Source organism: Dama dama, chromosome 19, assembly GCF_033118175.1.
Source record: "Dama dama isolate Ldn47 chromosome 19, ASM3311817v1, whole genome shotgun sequence".
Taxonomy (NCBI): Eukaryota; Metazoa; Chordata; class Mammalia; order Artiodactyla; family Cervidae; genus Dama; species Dama dama.
The window spans coordinates 20,817,626-20,837,177 of NC_083699.1; the positions used below are offsets into that span (position 1 = coordinate 20,817,626).

Below are 19,552 nucleotides of genomic sequence, written 5' to 3' on the forward strand. Positions count from 1 at the left end.
TATGCTATTATTTCTATAAGAAAAGGGGATGTATATATACTGAATATATATAAGATATTTCTGGAAGATAACATTGATTCACCAAGAGAAATTGGCTGACTGAGGGACAGGAGAGTGTGGGAAAGAGAATCTTCATTATATGCCTTTTCACACCTTTGAATTTGTACTCTGTGAATGTTTTACCTATTTAATGATTTTTACTTTAAAAGTTTAAGTATTATAATGTATTATGTAACAGGTTAAGATCCAAATTAAGATGCTTTATGTTTAAAGCCTATTGTAGCATTATTTGGCGCACAGAATTCACAGAGTCGGTGTTGTTGAGGGAATTCCTGCCCAACATGGTTGTCATGGCACAGTAAAACTAGGAAGGGGTTTGAAGTCCTCAGGCAAAAGTTCAGCCGCCTTTTCTCTTCCGTTGTAAACTTATCAATGTTGTAAAAATATCTTAAACTTACTAGGTTTCAGTTTCTTATTCTACAAAACAGAATTACCTTCACTTCCAACTTGTTATGAGGATGAACAATAATTTACATTATGCTCAGATGCCTGGTCCATTATGTTATTTTTTAGCTCTAGAATTCCATGAATTAATTAGTCCCTGGGGAGAAAACTGAGGTCAAAAGATATATTTTATGGGAAAATTTGAAACTGAGAGATCCCTAATCATGTTCTTGAATTTTATTAGCGATGCCCTCCTCTTCAGGTCCCCAGCAGCCATATGTAAACTCTCAAGCAATCCTAGAAATGAGGAAGCAGACAGTGTCTCCCATTCTATTTGGGTGGCCTCTCACCCACTTCTCTTGACTTGAGCTCTGCCTTTCATTGTTTTTCTCCTTGGGCCTATAAAACTGCATATTTAAAATTATAGTTCTATAGCTCTGTTACAGGGTAAAATCTATGAGGCTCAGGTTGCCCACCATTCAGTCATTCTCTGCAAGGATTCTCTGCCAATTATCTGAATTTTTAAAAAGCTAAGTTGAGAGAGCTATTTCATTTTATTCCAATTTACTTATAGATGTCTCATCTGCAAGATAGACTCTGACAGATACCTTGGAGTCATAAAAATATTCTCTGAAATTTCTCTGACACAACTAGCTTTAACATTTTATAAATCTTAAGATGTGTAAGAGGCAGCCCACAAGATAACAAAATGAAAAGCCAGTATCCATGCCTCCATTTCCCCAGACTCTTCTGGGTCCTTCAGTTGTTAAGTCAAAGGAAGACAGCTGCATCATCACAGGGTGCCCATCAGTGCCGGTTCTCATGATATAAGAACCATGAGATAAATCCCTCCATCTAACTGCACAATGATGGGGAAAGCCTTAAGTGACTATGTAAGGAGCATGCTAGGGACCATTTCCTGTCAGTGAAGACTATTAAACTTGGAAGACATTCAAAAGAAAAGAATTAAAATCTATTGTTACATCTCTCCAGATCTCTGAAAATAAGACACACTGGTTACCATTTGGAATGATTTAACTCTGCCTTGTGGAGAAGTACCCAAGCTGTCTCTATTTTTATTTTTATTTTTTTGCCTATGCAACATGTCATTGGCTGATTTCCTTGATTCATCTTTCTACGCACTTCCTAAAGCTGTTACTATATTGTAAATATTGTTCTGCAAATTACAGGAAGTGAAACCAGGGTACTTTCATATAGCCCATATATCTGCATACACGTTTCACTTATTTGCCCACACTCAGCAAGAAAAATTACATGTTGCTTTTTCAGTCATTCACAGTGATGAACAGGAAGAGGAAACCAAAGTACTTTTAGAAATCCCCTGTTATGGTGTGTGGCAGGTTTATAAATAGAGTTACCAGGTGGATATTTTCAAATAGCATTAATACAACATTAGTCAATATCCGGAAAATTTTGTATTTTAAATTTTAAGAGTTAAACAACAAAGCAGTGAAATTTTTTTGACATGTTCTTTCTCACTTTCACTTTCCCCACTGTCTATAGTCCAACAAAAGACCATTTAAAAAGTAATGTATGTATCTGCCCTTATTTAGAATGTTTTCCCTTATAGGTCTGTATAACTGATTCGCTTTGTTGTACAACAGAAAGTAACACAACATGATAAATCAACTATACTCCAGTACAAATTTAAAAAATAAAAAAGTACTTTTTACAACTGATGTTTTAAAAAAAAAAATAAGGCATATAACAATTTCCTCAGGGTACAGAGGGTGCGAGCTACAAGGATTTTGTGGTTTTTCTTCTAAAGAAAGAGCCACCTAATTTAGGTTGGTGTTTTGTATTGGTTGGAGAGTTCCTTCTGTCAGTTTCTAGCATCTCCAGCAAAAGATAAAGAGAGAAGAATTCTAAGAGGAAATCATAACTGTTTCCCCAGATTTCTTAACTAGGATGCGTATTAAAAATATGAGATATTGTAACCTCTCAAAACAGTAAAACAACTGTATGAAATACTAAGTAACAAAACAATCTGTTAATGTTTTAATATTTGGCCTGGGACACAATAGATGCTCAGTAAAGTGTAGTTGGAAGCATATGAAGTTGCTGATACCCAACCACTTTCACTTATAAAAATGGCAATTTCACAAGACTTGATCTAATATATTAACATCTTGCCTTATTCACCTTGGTGTAAGAATTCCATAAGCCTAAACCATATTATTTAAAGGGCAAGCTGATCTTAGGAATATTATAATTATTGGCCAGGATAAAGAAGTAGATTTGTGTGGCCTTAACAGACCCTGAGGCAAAGGAACCTATGCATTTCGCCTCAGGATAGTTTAGCTGTCCCCAAACCTCACCCATGATCTCTTAAAATAAGGCGAGAGGGTAAAGCTAGGGGAGCAAATGAACAATAGCTGTAGGGTTGCATTATCATGCGGAGAGACAGAGAATCAAAAAAAGGAAAGGAAAGGAAAGAGAGAGGAAGGAGGGAATGAAGGAAAGGAAGAAGGAAGGGTGAAAGGGGAGTTGAAAACATTGTAATTATAACCCGAATATAATTTTAAAAACATGCAAATATACTGAATATCTGAGATTCTTCTGTGTCTGGTCAAGAGCCCTAACCACTACTGTTCTCTGTTAGAAGATCATCATGTTACAAAATTACATTTACACTTCTGACTGTACATTATCAAGACAAGTTTAAAACTGGATTTCAATGTTCTGAAAATCTTTCTGTAAATTTTTTTTTTTTTTTTTTAGGTTGGCACACCACAAAACTTCTCCGGGTATTTTACCTCAGTTCTCAGCCTTTCGGGGTGAACTTAAGTGTTAGTGAATGATCGCGCGATGAGGTTACTGCTACTTCTTTCTACTTCTTCCACTGGCAAATAATTGAGAAGCAACCTTACACCTGGGTATTCTTTAGATTTCTAGAGACATATTTGACTTTAAAAAGCTTTATTACACAAGCAATATTTTAATATTTGAAAAATAGAAAATCCAGTATTTTTTATTGAAAATAGAAAAAACCTGAAATCTGAAAAAACCTGAATATTTCTTTAAACAATGTAGAACACAAGAAGGAAAATAACCACAAAGGCCTCTCTTGTGTTTCTCTGTTCTCATCTACATCCCTAGTAACTAGTGTAGGGTGTGACATGGAGCTGTCAAGGACAGGTATTTATTGAATGAGTGAATGAAATTCAGTATTCACATTGGAAGTTTTGGCTTTTTCTTTAAGGGTCTATAGTAGCTCATTAAATATTGTTTGTGTACAAGATGTTCAGTACAAATTACTTTGTTTCCTCATCTATAACACGAGGGTCTGGGCAAAGTGTTTCTGGCAGAAATGTTCTACAGTCTTATAAACAGCTAAACCTTCAGGCTAGGGAAGAGAGTGGGAGGGAGCGCAGGGATTTCTTAAAGCCTTAATGGGTAAGCTCAGACCATTAATGTCTGGCTTAGTTCCAACATGGCCTTGGGCCATGCATGACCATGATTGATGATGACTTTTTAACCTATCTCTCTGAAACTATTCACTGAATTTTGCTGTGGGGCTTGCATGTCACTTGTTTAGCTTTCCTGACAGTATTCCAGAGGAAGTTGTTTGTTGGCCAGTACAAAGTCTCTCCCGATTGTGCCAAACAGAATTATTCATTCCCATTTTGTGGAAAGCCCACATGGTATTTCTAGGAGGACCAAGCACCTGCCAATTCCCCGGTTTTTGTTGACATTGACTTTGTTTTCCTCAGTAATCACCGGCATTAACCAAACGTTTTTGGAATTCTAAATGGAGCCTCCTCATGAGTTAAGGTCTCCTGAAGAAAGGGAGTATATTTTTAAAGAAACATGTTTTGTGAGGTCCCTGCTGATTTTTCTGTTTTTGTTTCAAACACTTGGATCATGGTCAGGTTATGAAGAGTAAGTGTGTTTCACCTACTTGTAGCTCTACACTTTCAAATATGGTAACCACTTGTTGTTCAGTCACTCAAATACGTGTCTGTCTTTTTACACCCCCATGGACTGCAGCACGCCAGGCTTCCCTGTCCTTCAGTAACTACTAGCTACATGTAACTATTTAAATTAATTTAAATTAAATTAAATTAAAAGTATTATTCCTCGGTTGCGCTAACCACATTACTAGAACCCAGTAATTACATTGTCAAATGGCTATCTTGTTGGACAAGAACACATAGGTAATATTTTTATCATTGCCAAGAGTTCTTTTGGACCACGTTTTCCTAACTTTTTGAAGGATACAGAGTAAACAATATTTTGGCTTTTAATTTTAGAAATTTCTTAGGGCTTAAAGTAGGAAAAGTTTTGGTCAGAGGTTTATTTATTCAGAATTTATTTACTGAGTCAAAACAATTTCCCAAGAGGTTATCTTTGTTGTGAAATATTCTTGAAAGTTTATGGCCCCTGCTTCTTACTAGATAGATGATATTGTGGCCCAGGGAGATTACTGAGAAAACCCAAAAGCTCCTTGGAAGCCTTAGATACTGCCAGAGAAAGCCAATCTTCTCAGTCACTGTTCATCTTCATTACAATTAGCCTGAGGACTATATGTTAATTATATTAATATATATCAAAGCACTTTATAAATTCTGGGAAGTTTTGGTACCTTTAATTATTTCTCAGCATTACCCGAACTAGTGAGTCCCTAAATGTCCAGACCTCCATTGTCTCTTCCAGACCTAACCTTCATCTGGGATGCATGCAAAATACTCAAGAACTTTAAAACTATAGGAGAGCAACTCAGTGCTGGCTGCTATATAATCAGTAATTCCAAACCACAGAGTTCTATGAAATCACTTCGGGATACCCCTGGTACAATGCTAATTCAACCAATAATTAAGGAATAGTTAGTGATTAAGTAAAGGCTAATATCACAGTTCTTTCCTATTCTGCTTATTGGGGTATCCCATGAAAATAAACATTTTTTGGAAGAAAGAATTCTAACTTCAAGGATTTAAAAAAATAAAGAAAAATTACCTTTTAAAAAGATTATAATCTTGATTTTCATACAAATATAAAATGAACAAATGTCAAAGATTTTATTTAGCTCATTAACTAGTAAGAGATCCAGTAACATGTTACAAACAATTCATGAGAGAATCCAGGAAGCAAATGAATACATAAGTCTCTCAGGACTATTGAAATGTATTTGCTTAATAGATGCAAAACTGGTCACTACCACAGGGCAATAAGCAATTGCAGTCTAACTGTTCATGTACACTGTGCCTTTTATAGACAAGAATCATTTGCATCACTATCAATTCTCTGTAATTTAGCGAGTTGTAAAATTGTTCAAAGACAATGAATGGCCCAAACCCACAGTTAGATAACTTGGAAGGGTATGTTTTAGATAATGCATAATTTTTCACTGAAGACACCCAGTAATCATCCTGGTCCACTTCCAAGTCTTTTATAATTTTTTATGGTAAATTAAATCTCTATAGGTTTTCTCTCTCTCTAGCTCTTGTCCTTTGATTTGCCTGGCCATTTTCCCCTTGTTGGAGAGATATTTGATGGGCTTTCTTTTTTTGTTTTTGGTTTTTTTTTGCTTCATTCAACAGAACAGGAAAAAGAACATAAATATGTATCTTACAGAAAAATCTAAGTTAAGAGACTATCGAAAAGAGTCCCAGTGGGCTGAATAGCTGAAGGGAAAAGCAAAAGAAAGAAAAAGATGATAAGATGAAATCATTGATATCATAATTTCATAGATGTTGCAATTACAAAATTAAACCTCTTTGTTTCTCTTATTTCCTTGCTTCTGACCTCTTGGTTTTAACACACATCTCAATTTAATAACACCTGTTTTTTTAGAAGGGATATTTAAAAAGGAAAAAGGTGTACACGTCTTTTTAAAAATAACACAATGAAATATATTTATTCATTCCATAGCATATTATCCCCTTAATAACCAGAGTTTAACTCTAAGGCTTCTTGTCATCCTTCTGAATTAACACTGGGCCATTATTTATCATGCATATGACATGATACTTTACATAATGCATTTTTTTGATCAAAAACTTTTGGTGCTTTTGTGATTGAAATGTAATCGTAAGATATTAATTAGCCTCCAACTAATAAAAATAAATGAAAAACAATTATCCTGAGGTGCGGGGGGAAAAAAAGATATTTCAGAGAATAGTGATGTGTTCTTTACATTTCTGTTTGATGATTTGATTACTCCGTCACCATACCCCTACACTTCACAGAAGTATATAGCTATTTTTGAAAGTTATCAGGATGATTTTGACAGCTTAGCACCAGAGCAGTAGTCCTTAGGCTTCTCTCGTGGTTCAGACAGTAAAGAGTCTTTCTGTAGTGCGGGAGACCCAAGTATGATCCCTGGGTCAGGAAGGTCCCCTGGAGAAGGAAATGGCAACCCACTCCAGTTTCTTGCCTGGAAAATCCCATGAACAGAGGAGCCTGGCAGACTACAGTTCATAGGGTTGCAAAGAGTCAAACACGACTGGGCAACTTCACTTCAGTAGTCCTTCACAAAGCATGCATAAGTAATTCATCTTTGTTTTTTTGAAAACACTATGATTTATCCTAAGAGATTTGGCGAATTCTTCTGCCTTTAATTGTACTGCTTGACATCAAACAGACAGTTCCTTGTATATATCCCAGGGATAAAAGATTCATCTACTAGCACAAATTAACTCTTTGTATGTGTCTACTATTGTTGGGTGCTCTGTAAAAAAAAAAAAAATAAAAACTTGGTTGTTGTTTTACAAGAAAATCAGTTCATTTCTCTAGTAATGAATGTTTGCATCGCTTATAATAGTTTGCATTCTCCTTTTTATTCTCTTCCGTGTATGTGGTTCTCTCTTTCTAGTACTGCCATCATACTATATTACTTTTGAGGGCAATTCTAGATCCAACTTGAAGCAAGAATTTAATTATGGTAGCCAACATCGGTGGAAATAAGTCAGCTTAGAGAGCAAGGGTAAACAAATAGCCTAAAGTTCACATTTTCCAGGCTATGATGCTTATACAGGTAATGGCAACTTGCCGCTCTGTCTGAGGACCAGCTGGTTTCATTGAACATTGATTAAAAGAATCATTCCAATTTCAGAAAAGTTAAAATTGAGGATAAGAAGGAACACCATGCATGTTATAGTTGATGAAGCTTGCTAAATTATAGGTTGTTTAAATACATATTATTTCACAAGGTAATGACTCTTTTTTTTTGTATGTGACAAATTCTTTGAAAAACTTCCCAGCTTCATTTCTGCTGATCTAGCTTAAACCTGTCTCTTAATCAGGAAACACAGATCTAGAAACGTCAACTTTCTTGTTCCAAATTTCGCCAGGTGAGCTAGAACTAACCAAAATTAGAGTAGTGGTTTCCAACTACTCAATACCTTCTCATGGGGGAAAAAGAACCTTCATGAATTTAAGTATATACACTATAAGTGACTGTCTTATTTTCATTTGGAAATGCTTGTTCTTTTATGTGATTGTAAGAGGCATTATTGTTGTGAATTTTTTTGCCCCCACCCCAATATATGTACTTGGTAAAGTAAAAATTTAGCAAACCTAAATTTAGTTCCCTCAATTAAAAAATTTACATGCAAAAATCTGAGAATTAATAGGCCAGAGGGCTTCAAGACAGTGTTGTTTAAAAAAAAAAAAAAAAAAAAAAACTTTTTATTGTACTAGGATATAGCTGATTAACAAAAAAATATTGTGATAGTTTCAGGTATTCTTTGCAGTAGACATTTCTCCCTAGTTAAGTCCCATGGCTGTTTCTTGCTGGAGACAGGACCTTCTTCAGCTATTTATCTCACCTTCTAAAGAACACCTCCCTTGCTTTCTCAACTCAAAATATGAAACCACTTTTTAAAAATTTCAAATAATTGGATTATCAAAAAAGAAATGCCTGTCTATAAATAAGACTACTATCTTTTTTTTTTTTATTGTTCTAGCTTTGGGTTCTGCGATTCCTCATAAGTGAAAGTGAAGTCGCTCAGTCGTGTCCGACTCTTTGCGACCCCATGGCCTGTAGCCTACCAGGCTTCTCCATCCATGGGATTTTCCAGGCAAGAATATTGGAGTGGGTTACCGTTTCCTTCTCTAGGAGATCTTCCCAACCCAGGGATTGAACCCAGGTCTCCCGCATTGTAGGCAGACCTTTACCATCAATTATAAAATGATTTAGTTCTCTAACCTGTTTCAGTGAAGTGTTTTCTGAAGCAAAATACTCATACATGTGTCCACAACCTACCTGACCAATAGCAATAGAAGGAAAAATGCAAGAATTAACATAGTTCATCCACAGCTCAGCTGCCTTTGCCTTTCTTAGCACCACAACACAGTTCACTATTAGTCTGGTACTGTAACCCCTTGTTTTTATGAAGAAAGGATTTTATTCAGTAGCTTGAAAATAATCTACAAAGTGGTGTTCCATGTGAGAGTAATATATTTCAGAATGCATGGATTGTTATGATTAATGGCAGGACCCTGGCATTTCGTAGACAAATGTTAACACAGTAACATTTGGGTATCACCTTTTGCGATTTTTCAAGGTGGTATACTTGTTTATTAATGCATCCCGTGTCCAGCCATTGCATTACACCAGCGTTGGTGACAGTGCCACCTTGTCAGGCTGGAAAGACCGTCTCAGACTCAATAAGGAAACACTTTATCACAGGGAGTAAAAAAATGGAAATGAGCTACTACCTGTGGGCTCAAATTAAATGAGCCTCAAGAATTGTAGAAGCAGCAGCTACTCTTGCTGTTCCTTCTAGTGCAGCGGTGTGGACCTTTAGATCTCAGGCTCTGTTCATACCACAGATATTTATTGGGCACCTAATATGTGGAATGCATTAGGTGCTTATTCTGATTATCCTGAGATATAAAAGATGAATGTACTTCTATTGTGCCTTCAAAAAGCCTCGGAGAAGACACATTTATGGAATTGTCTGTGATAGAAGGAAGCAATGGTACACCCTGTTGGAGAGGTAGAGATAGAATCTGCCAAGATTTCAGAGAAAGGGGAAATAGCTGTTTTAACTGAAGAACTAGGAGGGTATTCATAAAAGAAAAGGAAGCGGTTAGGAACCCTGATAAGTGGTTAGGATTTGAACATATGGAACCGGGTTGAAGTTGTTCCAGAAAGAAAACTACACAAGCCAGAAACAGGAGAGGGAAATTCTGGGATATGTATTGCAAAAGGGATTCTCACTAGAAATGCAGGATCCAGGAAGGAGAGTAATGGATAGGAGGAAATGCTGGCATAGCATAGCAGTGAGTTATGTTCAAGACTAAACATTTGGGGGTTTAGTCTCCGGGCATAAGGGTGATTCCCAAGGTTTTGTAAATATAGGAATATCTGTTCGTAACAGCACATCAAGACAGTTCATCGGGAGGATATGCAGTTGTTGGATTGAGGAGGACCGTAGCCTGGAGTTCAGAGAATGGCTGAGGGTTCTTGGTGGAGTCCTTAGGAAGGCATTAAAAGGAAGAACTGCCACCGTGGTCAGGGGAATGATCATAGGATGATGGCTAGAAGTGTCAGGGATGCAGTATGGAGTAAGTATTGACCATTCCTTGAACATAAGGGGGAAAGAGATGGGAAAGCGTCAAATACTTTGATATTGACATTTTAAGGAAATAAAAAAGGGTGGGTTTGATTGATAAAACAAAGATTCTTATTTGAGCCACCTTGAGTTTGAAATGCTGGCTAGAGTCAAAGACTAAATATCCCAAGAATGATTTGCAATGCACATTGGAAATGAAGATAAAAATAAAGCCAGAGCTAGAATTTTACTTATTTGGAAATAATATGAATAGGAACAATAGTTAAAGTACTTTTTTGTTTTGAGAGACATTCACCAGCAGGAACAGGAATTGCATTACATGGGAGAAGTTCAGGAACAGATCCAGAGAGTATACCTACTTGATAGAAGGGGAAAGGAAATCTTCCCCTCTCCTTTGGGAAAAACAAACAAACAAACACTCAGAAGGAGTCAGAAGCAGCAGAGGTGAAGGGGGCCAGGGACCAAAGGGTAGCGTAGGTGGGATCACAATAGCTGGATCAGGCTAGCAGAGTTCATTTTGCTTGCACAGGATCTTGCCTTCAAAGAAGGAAAAATCACTTAACTATAGATCAGATTGTCTGTTTCCAGAGGAGTGTTCGTTAAATCTTTATTAAGGAGTTTCCTGATATCACTTGCTTCTGCTAGAGAATTTCTAATTTATTAGAGTTTCCAATTCTCTAGCAGAACATGTAAATCAGTGTCCTGCTGCTTACTCCCCTGGGAAGAGCCCTGTCTCGCAAACATATGGCTGGTCTTTCCAGGAATCCTCTAGAAGCTTGAAGGGACATGATAGGTTTGGACATTTCTTTCCCCCAGTAAGGCAATGTCGCAGAGTGGTGGGTCCATCAAACACTTCTTTCTGCAATGGACCATCTGCTGTAGATCAGGGATTCCTAATGTGAAGCCAGCAAATACCCTGGCCAGCGAATATAATGTTCTGTTCCCCATGCATGCATTTCTTGAGATGATATACCCTTCGCCTGATTCTTAAAAGTATCTCTTTTCTTAAAAAGATAAGAAGCGCTGTGATAGATCATGCAGTGTTGCACAATGATGTGAGTTCCTTGAAGACAAGAGCCGGTCCTTATAAATTTTGGTATCTTCCTGATACCTCTGTCAGTCTTGGCTGAATGACTGGGTAATGGTGCTGCATTCAGTGGGCCAGCACTAATGATAAAATTCTCATTTTGTCTCTACAATTTCTTGCTTGACTTAGCAATTATACAAGCCTAGGAAACATATTTTCTAATAATTTTCTAGTGTCCTGTACTAGTATAACTTTTAGCATAAAATGAGTGCTTCAAACATACACACTGTCTCGTTTCTTTATTTAATAAGTGTGCAGAGTAGGGATTGGCACCTTCATGTAATGAATGAGGAAGCCGAGACACAGAATACATGTGACTTGTCATAAGCCATATGTCATATGTCAGCTATGATTATTATTATCTCATGGTACATACGTTAGTCCTAGAGAAGGGAATGTCTATCCACTCCAGTCTTCTTGCCTGGAGAATTCCACGGACAGAGGAGCCTGGTGGGCTACCGTCTGTGGGGTCGCAAAGAATTGGGACACGACTGAGCCACCAACACACACACACTCATATACATTAGTAAACAGAAATGTCTACAAATGCAATAGATTTGGCCATATTTCCTGAAATATTTATTGGTTGGCAATAGGTTTTGCTTTTATATGAATGAAGGCTTTTTATTAGCTTAAAATATAACACTCATGTTAAACGCAGTCATTTCCCAATAGTTGTGTTATTGAATGACAGACTACTATCATATAGTGATTTTAATTTCTTGGTCTTGTACTAGATAACATTAAATGAAAACAATGTGTCTTTGCTGGGTAGAGTGAATATGGCACATCAGATAGCAGTATGGTGTCATGATGAAGAACATGGGCTTTTGAACCCCATTTGGATTTCAGACTTCCCCTAAATACCATTACATCTTAAGTATTAAATACCAGCCATGTTTTTTAAGTTTTCTTTCAGCTTAAGAGAGTACGTGCTAAATTTGTTCCATCTGAATCTAGGGAGAAAACTCATATCTTCTACTTTGATTTTCCCTGGAGAGGACGGAGGAAAAGAGAATGCCACAGCAGCCTCTATGGTGGCTGAAGTCTGTGGACCAACAGGGCAGCTGTGCCCTGGCATCTGGCTTCTGTCTGGATGCTGTTTCCACGGCAGACTCTGTTCTGCAACCATGCGCTTCATCTCCCACCAGTAACCATTCTCGGCCTCCTCACTGCATGGGTTGTGAGAGTTTATATTTACATACAGGCTAAACGTTATCTTCCTAAACAAGCAAGAATTATTCAAACCTTACTACAAAGTGTGTGAGCTTCCCTGGTAGCTCAGCTAGTAAAGAATATGTGAGCAATGCAGAAGATTCCAGTTCAGTTCCTGCGTCGGGAAGAGCCCCTGGAGAAGGGATAAGCTACCCAATCCAGTATTCATGAGGTTCCCTGGTGGCTCAGATGGTAAAGAATCCGCCTGCAATATGGGATACCCGGGTTCTGATCCCTGGGTTGGGAAGGTCCCCTGGAGGAGGGCATGGCAACCCACTCCAATATTCTTGCCTGGAGAATTCCACGGACAGAGGAGCCTGGCGGGCTACAGTCCGTGGGGTCGCAAAGAATCAGACACGACACACACACACACACACAAAGTGTGTGTGGGGTTGGGTGCGGGGGTGTGGGGATGGGTGCGGGGGTGAGGTTTGGAACTTCTCAGACAAAAAACTCATACCTGAAACTTAACCCTAAAATGTGAAGGATTTGCAAAATGACTAGGCAAAGTTGTCTGAAATTTGATCAGAAATATTACAGGACTGGCTAAGGCACTCTGACTCATAAACCTGTAGGAAGCAGGCTGCTCTTAGATTAAATGTGTGTTCACTCTGTAACTGAGAAACGGGGGCTGTTTTGCATCATACTAATTAAAATACAATTTTCCAAATGTGTTTGCTCACTACCACTTTACTTGTTGTTTTAATAATAATTTGGTTTTTTTTTTTAAATTTCCAGAACAAGGAAGCTACTTAATTGTTTGAACAGGCAGTTTACTTCCAGGTGCCTACAGCGATAGACAGTGTCAGAATACAGGGAGAGAGGGAATCCTGTTTCCAGTGTGTGCCAGTCAGGCTCTTTGTGGGGAGACAGGGCATGTAGAATACTAGTTGCCAAGAGGCAGCAATATCATTCTAAGATATCTGGGCGCTGACACTGCTTTCTCTTCCCAAGAGAAAATGGTTCAAGGACCAGATGAGCTTGATACTTTGAATAGTTATTTAAATAGAATCACTAGTTTACTGGTGCAAGCTGAAATAGCCCTATAAGCCTGAGTATGAAAGGACAGTGTTGCTAGAGCGAGGCCCCTCCCTGCACAGAGATGGGCATCGAGGACAGCAGCCTCCTAGGAACTGATGCCTAAGGAAAACCACACAGAATCTGCCAAATTAGCTTTTTCTCAGGGTTACCACTTCCTATGGGTTCAGCAGCTTGGGCTGACTAAACTGGGGCTCCTGGCCGGTGTGTGTCTGACACCTCCCCTCTAGTTGGTAACCCAGTTGGTGCATTAACTTCATGTGAAATTGTTCGTCGCTCAGTCGTGTCTGATTCTCTGTGACCTCATGAACTGCCAGGGGGAGTGTAGCCCCAGTAGCCCTCCAGGGTTCTCTGTCCATGAGGATTCTCCAGGCAAGAATGCTGGAGTGGGTAGCGATTCCCTTCTCCAGGGGATCTTCCCAATCCAGGGACTGAACCCTGGTCTGCTGCATTGCGGGCAGGTGCCATCAAACTGTAGTAAATGGGTAAAGGGGCATTTGAAAACGCCTTGCTTCAGTAACTGATCTTAAACCCTGTAAATATTTTTTGGTTTTCACTTGGGTTGTCCTGGGCCTACATAATTTAGTGTTAGCTAGAATAAACTGTTTCAAAGTCATGACCAAAATATATATGATGAAAGTGGTAGTCGCTCAGTCATACCTGACTCCGCGACCCCATAGATTGTAGCCAGCCAGGCTCCTCTGTCCATGGAATTCTCCAGGCAGCAATACTGGAGTAGGTTGCCATTTCCTTCTCCAGGGGGTCTTCACAACCCTGAGATCAAATCTGGGTCTCTTGCATTGCAGGCAGATTCTTTACCATCCGAGCAACCAAAGAAGCCTCATATATGATGAGGCTGTGAAAACTGATAAATTAGCCTCACCACACATTATTAAATATATATCTATATATACTTAACCTCATGAAGATGGGACCAGGGCTATCTTGTTCCTGGGAGTATACTCAGTATTCAGCAGCATTATTTGCTCATTTGACTTTTAATTGATTAATAGGATCTTCCAACAAATCCCTTAGTGAGTTTTTGTTATAGAGACAGTAACACTGCATGTGTTTAAAAACTTTTGGTTTGCTTTACAGCTTTCCCAAGAAATTATTTTTATTATTTTATGGTTCCATTTCTCTGAGATAATAATTGATATGTAAATTATTGTTCTCCAGGCTTGAGATTATTCCAGCATGGCTTTTCTTGGACTCTTCTCTTTGCTGGTTCTGCAAAGTTTGGCTTTAGGGACCACTTTCACTGATGAAACCATTGCTGAGTTGTCAGTGAATATGTATAACCATCTTCGAGCCACTGGGGAGGATGAAAATATTCTCTTTTCTCCAATGAGCGTCACCCTTGCAATGGGAATGTTGGAACTTGGGGCCCAAGGGTCTACCCTGAAAGAAATCCGTCACTCAATGGGATATGACAGCCTGAAAAATGGTAAGTGTGCTTAGGTCTGATTTCTCGAAATAGTTTGACTTTAGCTTTCAACTCAATTGTGTTGTCTATATCTGAGGCAGCAGTATTTACACAGGGTAAGAAAGTGGTCTCACTAAGATGGTATGTGTAAAACAAGCATTAGGAAACCCAGGAAAGTTCTTTTTCTTAGCTGCATCCCTGGCTGAGTTAATCTAAGGAAATGATATCTTTATTATTATTATTATTTAAATAAACTTCACTGTGATTAACAAAAGCAAACATGGTTCTTGCTCTGATGGCATTTCCAATTTAGAGAGAGATAATTAATCAATTATCACATAAATAAATGAGAATTTACAACTGTGAGGAGTGCTTTATAGAAAAAATTCTCTAAATATCGGAAATTTTTACTTAAAATCAACTGTATCTTCATTGTTCAACTAGAAACCATGAATTTTTGGGGGATGCTGTATAATACTATCATGAAAATCTTTTGTATTGGAGAAAATTTCTAGCCAAAATGTATTTTGTAATCACTTTACTATGATGTACCATTTCTATTTAATATTTCTAATATATATAAGGATTAACTCATTAAAAACTTGAGAAGTAATACAATTTTGACTGGATTTTCTATTTATAAAGTTAAAAAGTTTACTGAAAGTAAAATTTAAAGGAATATTTTGATTTTTAAACTAGATAATAAAAATTAATTCATATTTCTGATAATTAAAAGACTAATTTAAAGTAACCTAAGTACTTTGAAAGAAAACAACCCAAATATCTCTACTTTATAGATAATCAATAAAAATAAAAATAATATCAGTAATAAAACTGCAAAAGTTAATTTGAACATCTAGAAACAGCACAAATCTTGTAAATTCCTCACCATGTCATTGTGGGGAAGAAGCCAGTGCTTTTTCTTTGGGCCTGTTCTCTTAATCCTCCTTGCTGTATTTTCATGCTCCTCCACTCTCCAGGATCTTTCACTGTGTTTATTCCACTAATAAACTTATCCTTTGTCATTTTGCAGGTGAAGAATTTTCCTTCTTAAAGGATCTTTCTCACATGGTAACTGCTGAAGAGAGCCAGTATGTGATGAAAATTGCCAATTCCCTCTTTGTGCAAAATGGATTTCATATCAGTGAAGAGTTTTTGCAAATGATAAAGAAGTATTTTAATGCAGAAGTCAGTCATGTGGACTTCAGTCAAAATGTCGCTGTGGCCAACTATATCAATAAGTGGGTGGAGAATAACACAAACAGTAAGTCATTTGGCTCCTTTCTTTCTCTAATAGCTTAGTTTGAACTTTCTTTTACTTCTGACATTATTTGTCCCTTTGTTCCTTTTACATTTTGAATGTTAGATTACATTTAGTTGAGTATCTACTAATTATTTTATATAGATTACAACCGATTTTAGAAACCTTATTCATAAATAAACATTGGAGAAAGATGTTAAATCTTTTGACATATATAGAATATTGGCACTGATAAATTAATATGAGATGTGTGTCTCCAGTTGGTGCGTTTCATCTGAACAATAGTAGTCTTATTACTGTATGGAATTTTACTAGAGCTGACTATTTCATAAGTTATATGCTATTTAGAATGACAGTTGGTGACTCTCTTAACAGTGTGATTAAAATAGAATAAGAGAGGTAAAGATATTTGTTGACTTTTAAACCAAAGAACTTAATTGGTAATCAAAAAATTATGCAGGATTCCTTTAAAAAAGAGAAGCCCATTTTAAGTCAAATAAATGAAGAGGGATTAGAAAAAGATTCATTTGTTTTAATTTTTATCTCTAAATCTTATTATCCAAATGTATTCAAACTCTCCAAATGTTTCATGTTACCATTTTATTTTCTGATTTTACCAACAAAATAATTGAAATTGGAATTAAAAAAAAATAAGACCAAACTGAAAGTAGATTTCTTTGGCTGTTCATTAAATTAATTAACTCATGTTGTCAAGACTCCAAAATTAATATTAGCCTAATACATTTAATGCTGGAACAACCACAACAAAAGACCCTGATCATATACTCTTTGTCCCTTAATCCCCAAAATGCTGATTTAAAAAAAAAAAAGTGCTGACTAATAAAATGAGAGAGTGCCAAGCGAATGTTAGTTCTGTGTTTTCTAACTATGAGATTAAAATGTAACATAAAAGAAACACAATTGTGTTTTAACATTCAAAGAGTAAGTTAAGAATAATAATTCACCTGCATCAGACTGAATTATTGAAAGCTGTTTGATTCCAAACTCCCCTTAAACAATTTCAGCCATCACCAAAGTCCCAATGTCTTTCACAATAGATTTAGATAGGAACATTTAAATGATGGGAAATAAGATATCATGAGTTAAACTGGCTTTTACATGTCTGTTGTCACTTACTCAGAAGCAGTAGTTATATTTGGTAAAAAGATATCCAAGGTACATGAAGAAAACGTTTGAATTGGATGACATTTAAATTACAAACATTGTACAAGAGTAAACTTAGAAATGTTTGTTGAATGCTTACTCTGTGTTGGGGGGCTTTCCAGGTAGCTCAGTGGTAAAGAATCTGCCTGCCAATGCAGGAGACTGGGTTCTATCCGTGGGTTGGGAAGATCCCCCAGAAAAGGGAATGGCAACCCACTCCAGTATTTTTGCCTGAAAAATTCTATGGACAGAGGAGCATGGCAGGCTATAGTCCACGGTGTCACAGAGTCAGACACGACTGAGCTACTGAGCACATACACACTCTTTGTTGAGTTTTACATTTATCATTGCAACTAGGAAGTAGGGAAGCCTGAGATTCTGTTGTATATGGTTCCGTAGTTTGTGCAAACGTCAGAGTACTACTAGTGTTATTTTAGGTGGTGTGGGTGTTTTAGATGCCCTTCGTGTGTAAGTGTGTGTGTATGTGTGTGTGTGTAATATTTTTTCCTTTGAAAGTTAGGTACTTTTAATTTTTATTGTAAATATTACAATGGTATAAAGTTCTTAATCCCTGTGTCAGATGATAGTTTGACAGTCTTTTGATATTCTTTCATCTTTTGATTTAGTATGAATTTTCATCCGTTTGTCTTTTCCTGAATAGGTCTGTTGAAAGATTTGGTATCCCCAAGGGATTTTGATGCTGTCACTCATCTGGCCCTCATCAATGCTGTCTATTTCAAGGGGAGCTGGAAGTCACAATTCAGACCTGAAAATACCAGAACTTTTTCCTTCACTAAAGATGATGAAAGTGAAGTCCAAATTCCAATGATGTACCAACAAGGAGAATTTTATTATGGTAAGACATTTTGGCTTTTTTTCTCTCTTCTTACAGTATATCAACAAATTTCTAAGAAAAAACATGAAATATTCATTATTCAGATTTCTTGTCAATCTGATTTGGGCTGCAATTCAATTTTCTTGGCCCCATTTTCAAAGACTTTTGATTAGATCCTGAGTGAATGTTATATGTTGTGACAGTTTTCCAATATGTTTAGTTTATAAAGTTGATTACACATACAGAGTGGCTTTATTCATGTGAAAATATCTGACCTTGTATAAGAATGTTCTGAGTTCCTCCAGAAAGCCTTTCACTTTGGGGTAGTTTTCAGTGAACCATATGTTCTACCCAGGTCTTGATTTGTACACCCCATCACTTTTTGAACTATAAGCATCCTTTTAAAATTTGGCTTTCAGACTTGTGTATGTATGTGTGTGTGTGTGCACTCGGTTGCTCAGTCATGTCTGACTCTTTGAGACCCCATGAACTCTAGCCCAAAACGCTCCTCTGTTCACAGGATTTCCCATGCCAGGATACTAGAGTGGGTTTCCATTTCCACTCCAGGGGATCTTCCTGACCCAGGGATTGAACCCATGTCTCTTGCATCTGCTGCACTGGCGGGCAGATTCTTTACCGCTGTGCCACTTGGGAAGCCCATAAGTATGCATGGTCAGGCATAATTATTCATAGTTTCACTTACTGAGAGTCTATAATTTGTGATACAAGTCAGCATCTTTGACATTATTTTCAGGGATATTTTGTTGGACTTTTCAAAAGTTTAGGGTGCTAATCCTCTCTACATACCATGCTGAACTGTGATAATTTATTGTCTTAAACAGAAATGTAAGTAAGCTAAGTATATGTTAGAACAAATATTTTATTCTATGCAAAGGTACATTATAAAAGTAACAGATTACAATCACAATTAATTAAATTAACAGAATACGAAAGGAAAATATCCATTTATTTGAGAACCAAAATATTTAATGTGATGGCTAAAGGATATCAGTTAAATGAAAATATTCAGAACAAAAACATTACCTTTGTTTTGAAAATGGGGCAAATTTTAAACTAGTGGCAGGGCTATTTATTTTAAAGACTATATTATTATTATTAGTGAAAGTCTGGTCAATTTAGCTAAATTCGTAGAACACTAAACCAATTAACTAATTATCTAATTTGGAGATTTTAATCACCATAAATGCTCTAGATTTCATGTTGGCTGTGCTACCTTGGCCTCAAAACTTTTAGCTGTGGTAATAATAGAGTAGGCTTCCCTGGTGGACGATCCCGGGTTGGGAAGATCCTCTGGAGAAGTGAATGGCAACCCACTCCAGTGAATGGCAACCCATTCTTGCCTGGAGAATTTTATGGACAGAGGAGCCTGGCGGGCTAGAATCTATGGGGTCAGAAAGAGTTGGACACGACTGAACAAGAGTACCGAGTATTACACGGTCAGTTTTTCCCTTCTTAGAAATCAGGTGGATACTGGTAAATGGATTCACATCCAACTTGGATCCAGAGCTTTATTTTTCTA

At 37.1% G+C, this 19,552-nt stretch overlaps 1 protein-coding gene across 3 annotated transcripts in view; it reads left to right on the forward strand.

Moving 5' to 3' along the window:
- The window catches only part of SERPINI1 (serpin family I member 1), a 72,566-nt gene that overhangs the window by 30,964 nt on the left and 22,050 nt on the right, over positions 1-19,552 (forward strand). For 2 of the 3 annotated variants that reach the window (XM_061168265.1, XM_061168264.1), the window contains exons 2-4: positions 14,506-14,773; positions 15,786-16,016; positions 17,839-18,033. In XM_061168265.1, coding sequence (XP_061024248.1) covers positions 14,524-14,773; positions 15,786-16,016; positions 17,839-18,033 — 676 coding nt within the window. In that variant the 5' untranslated portion in view covers positions 14,506-14,523. Of the gene's footprint in view, positions 1-3,186; positions 3,279-14,505; positions 14,774-15,785; positions 16,017-17,838; positions 18,034-19,552 lie in introns of all 3 variants that reach the window. The other variant, XM_061168266.1, reaches the window with a different exon arrangement.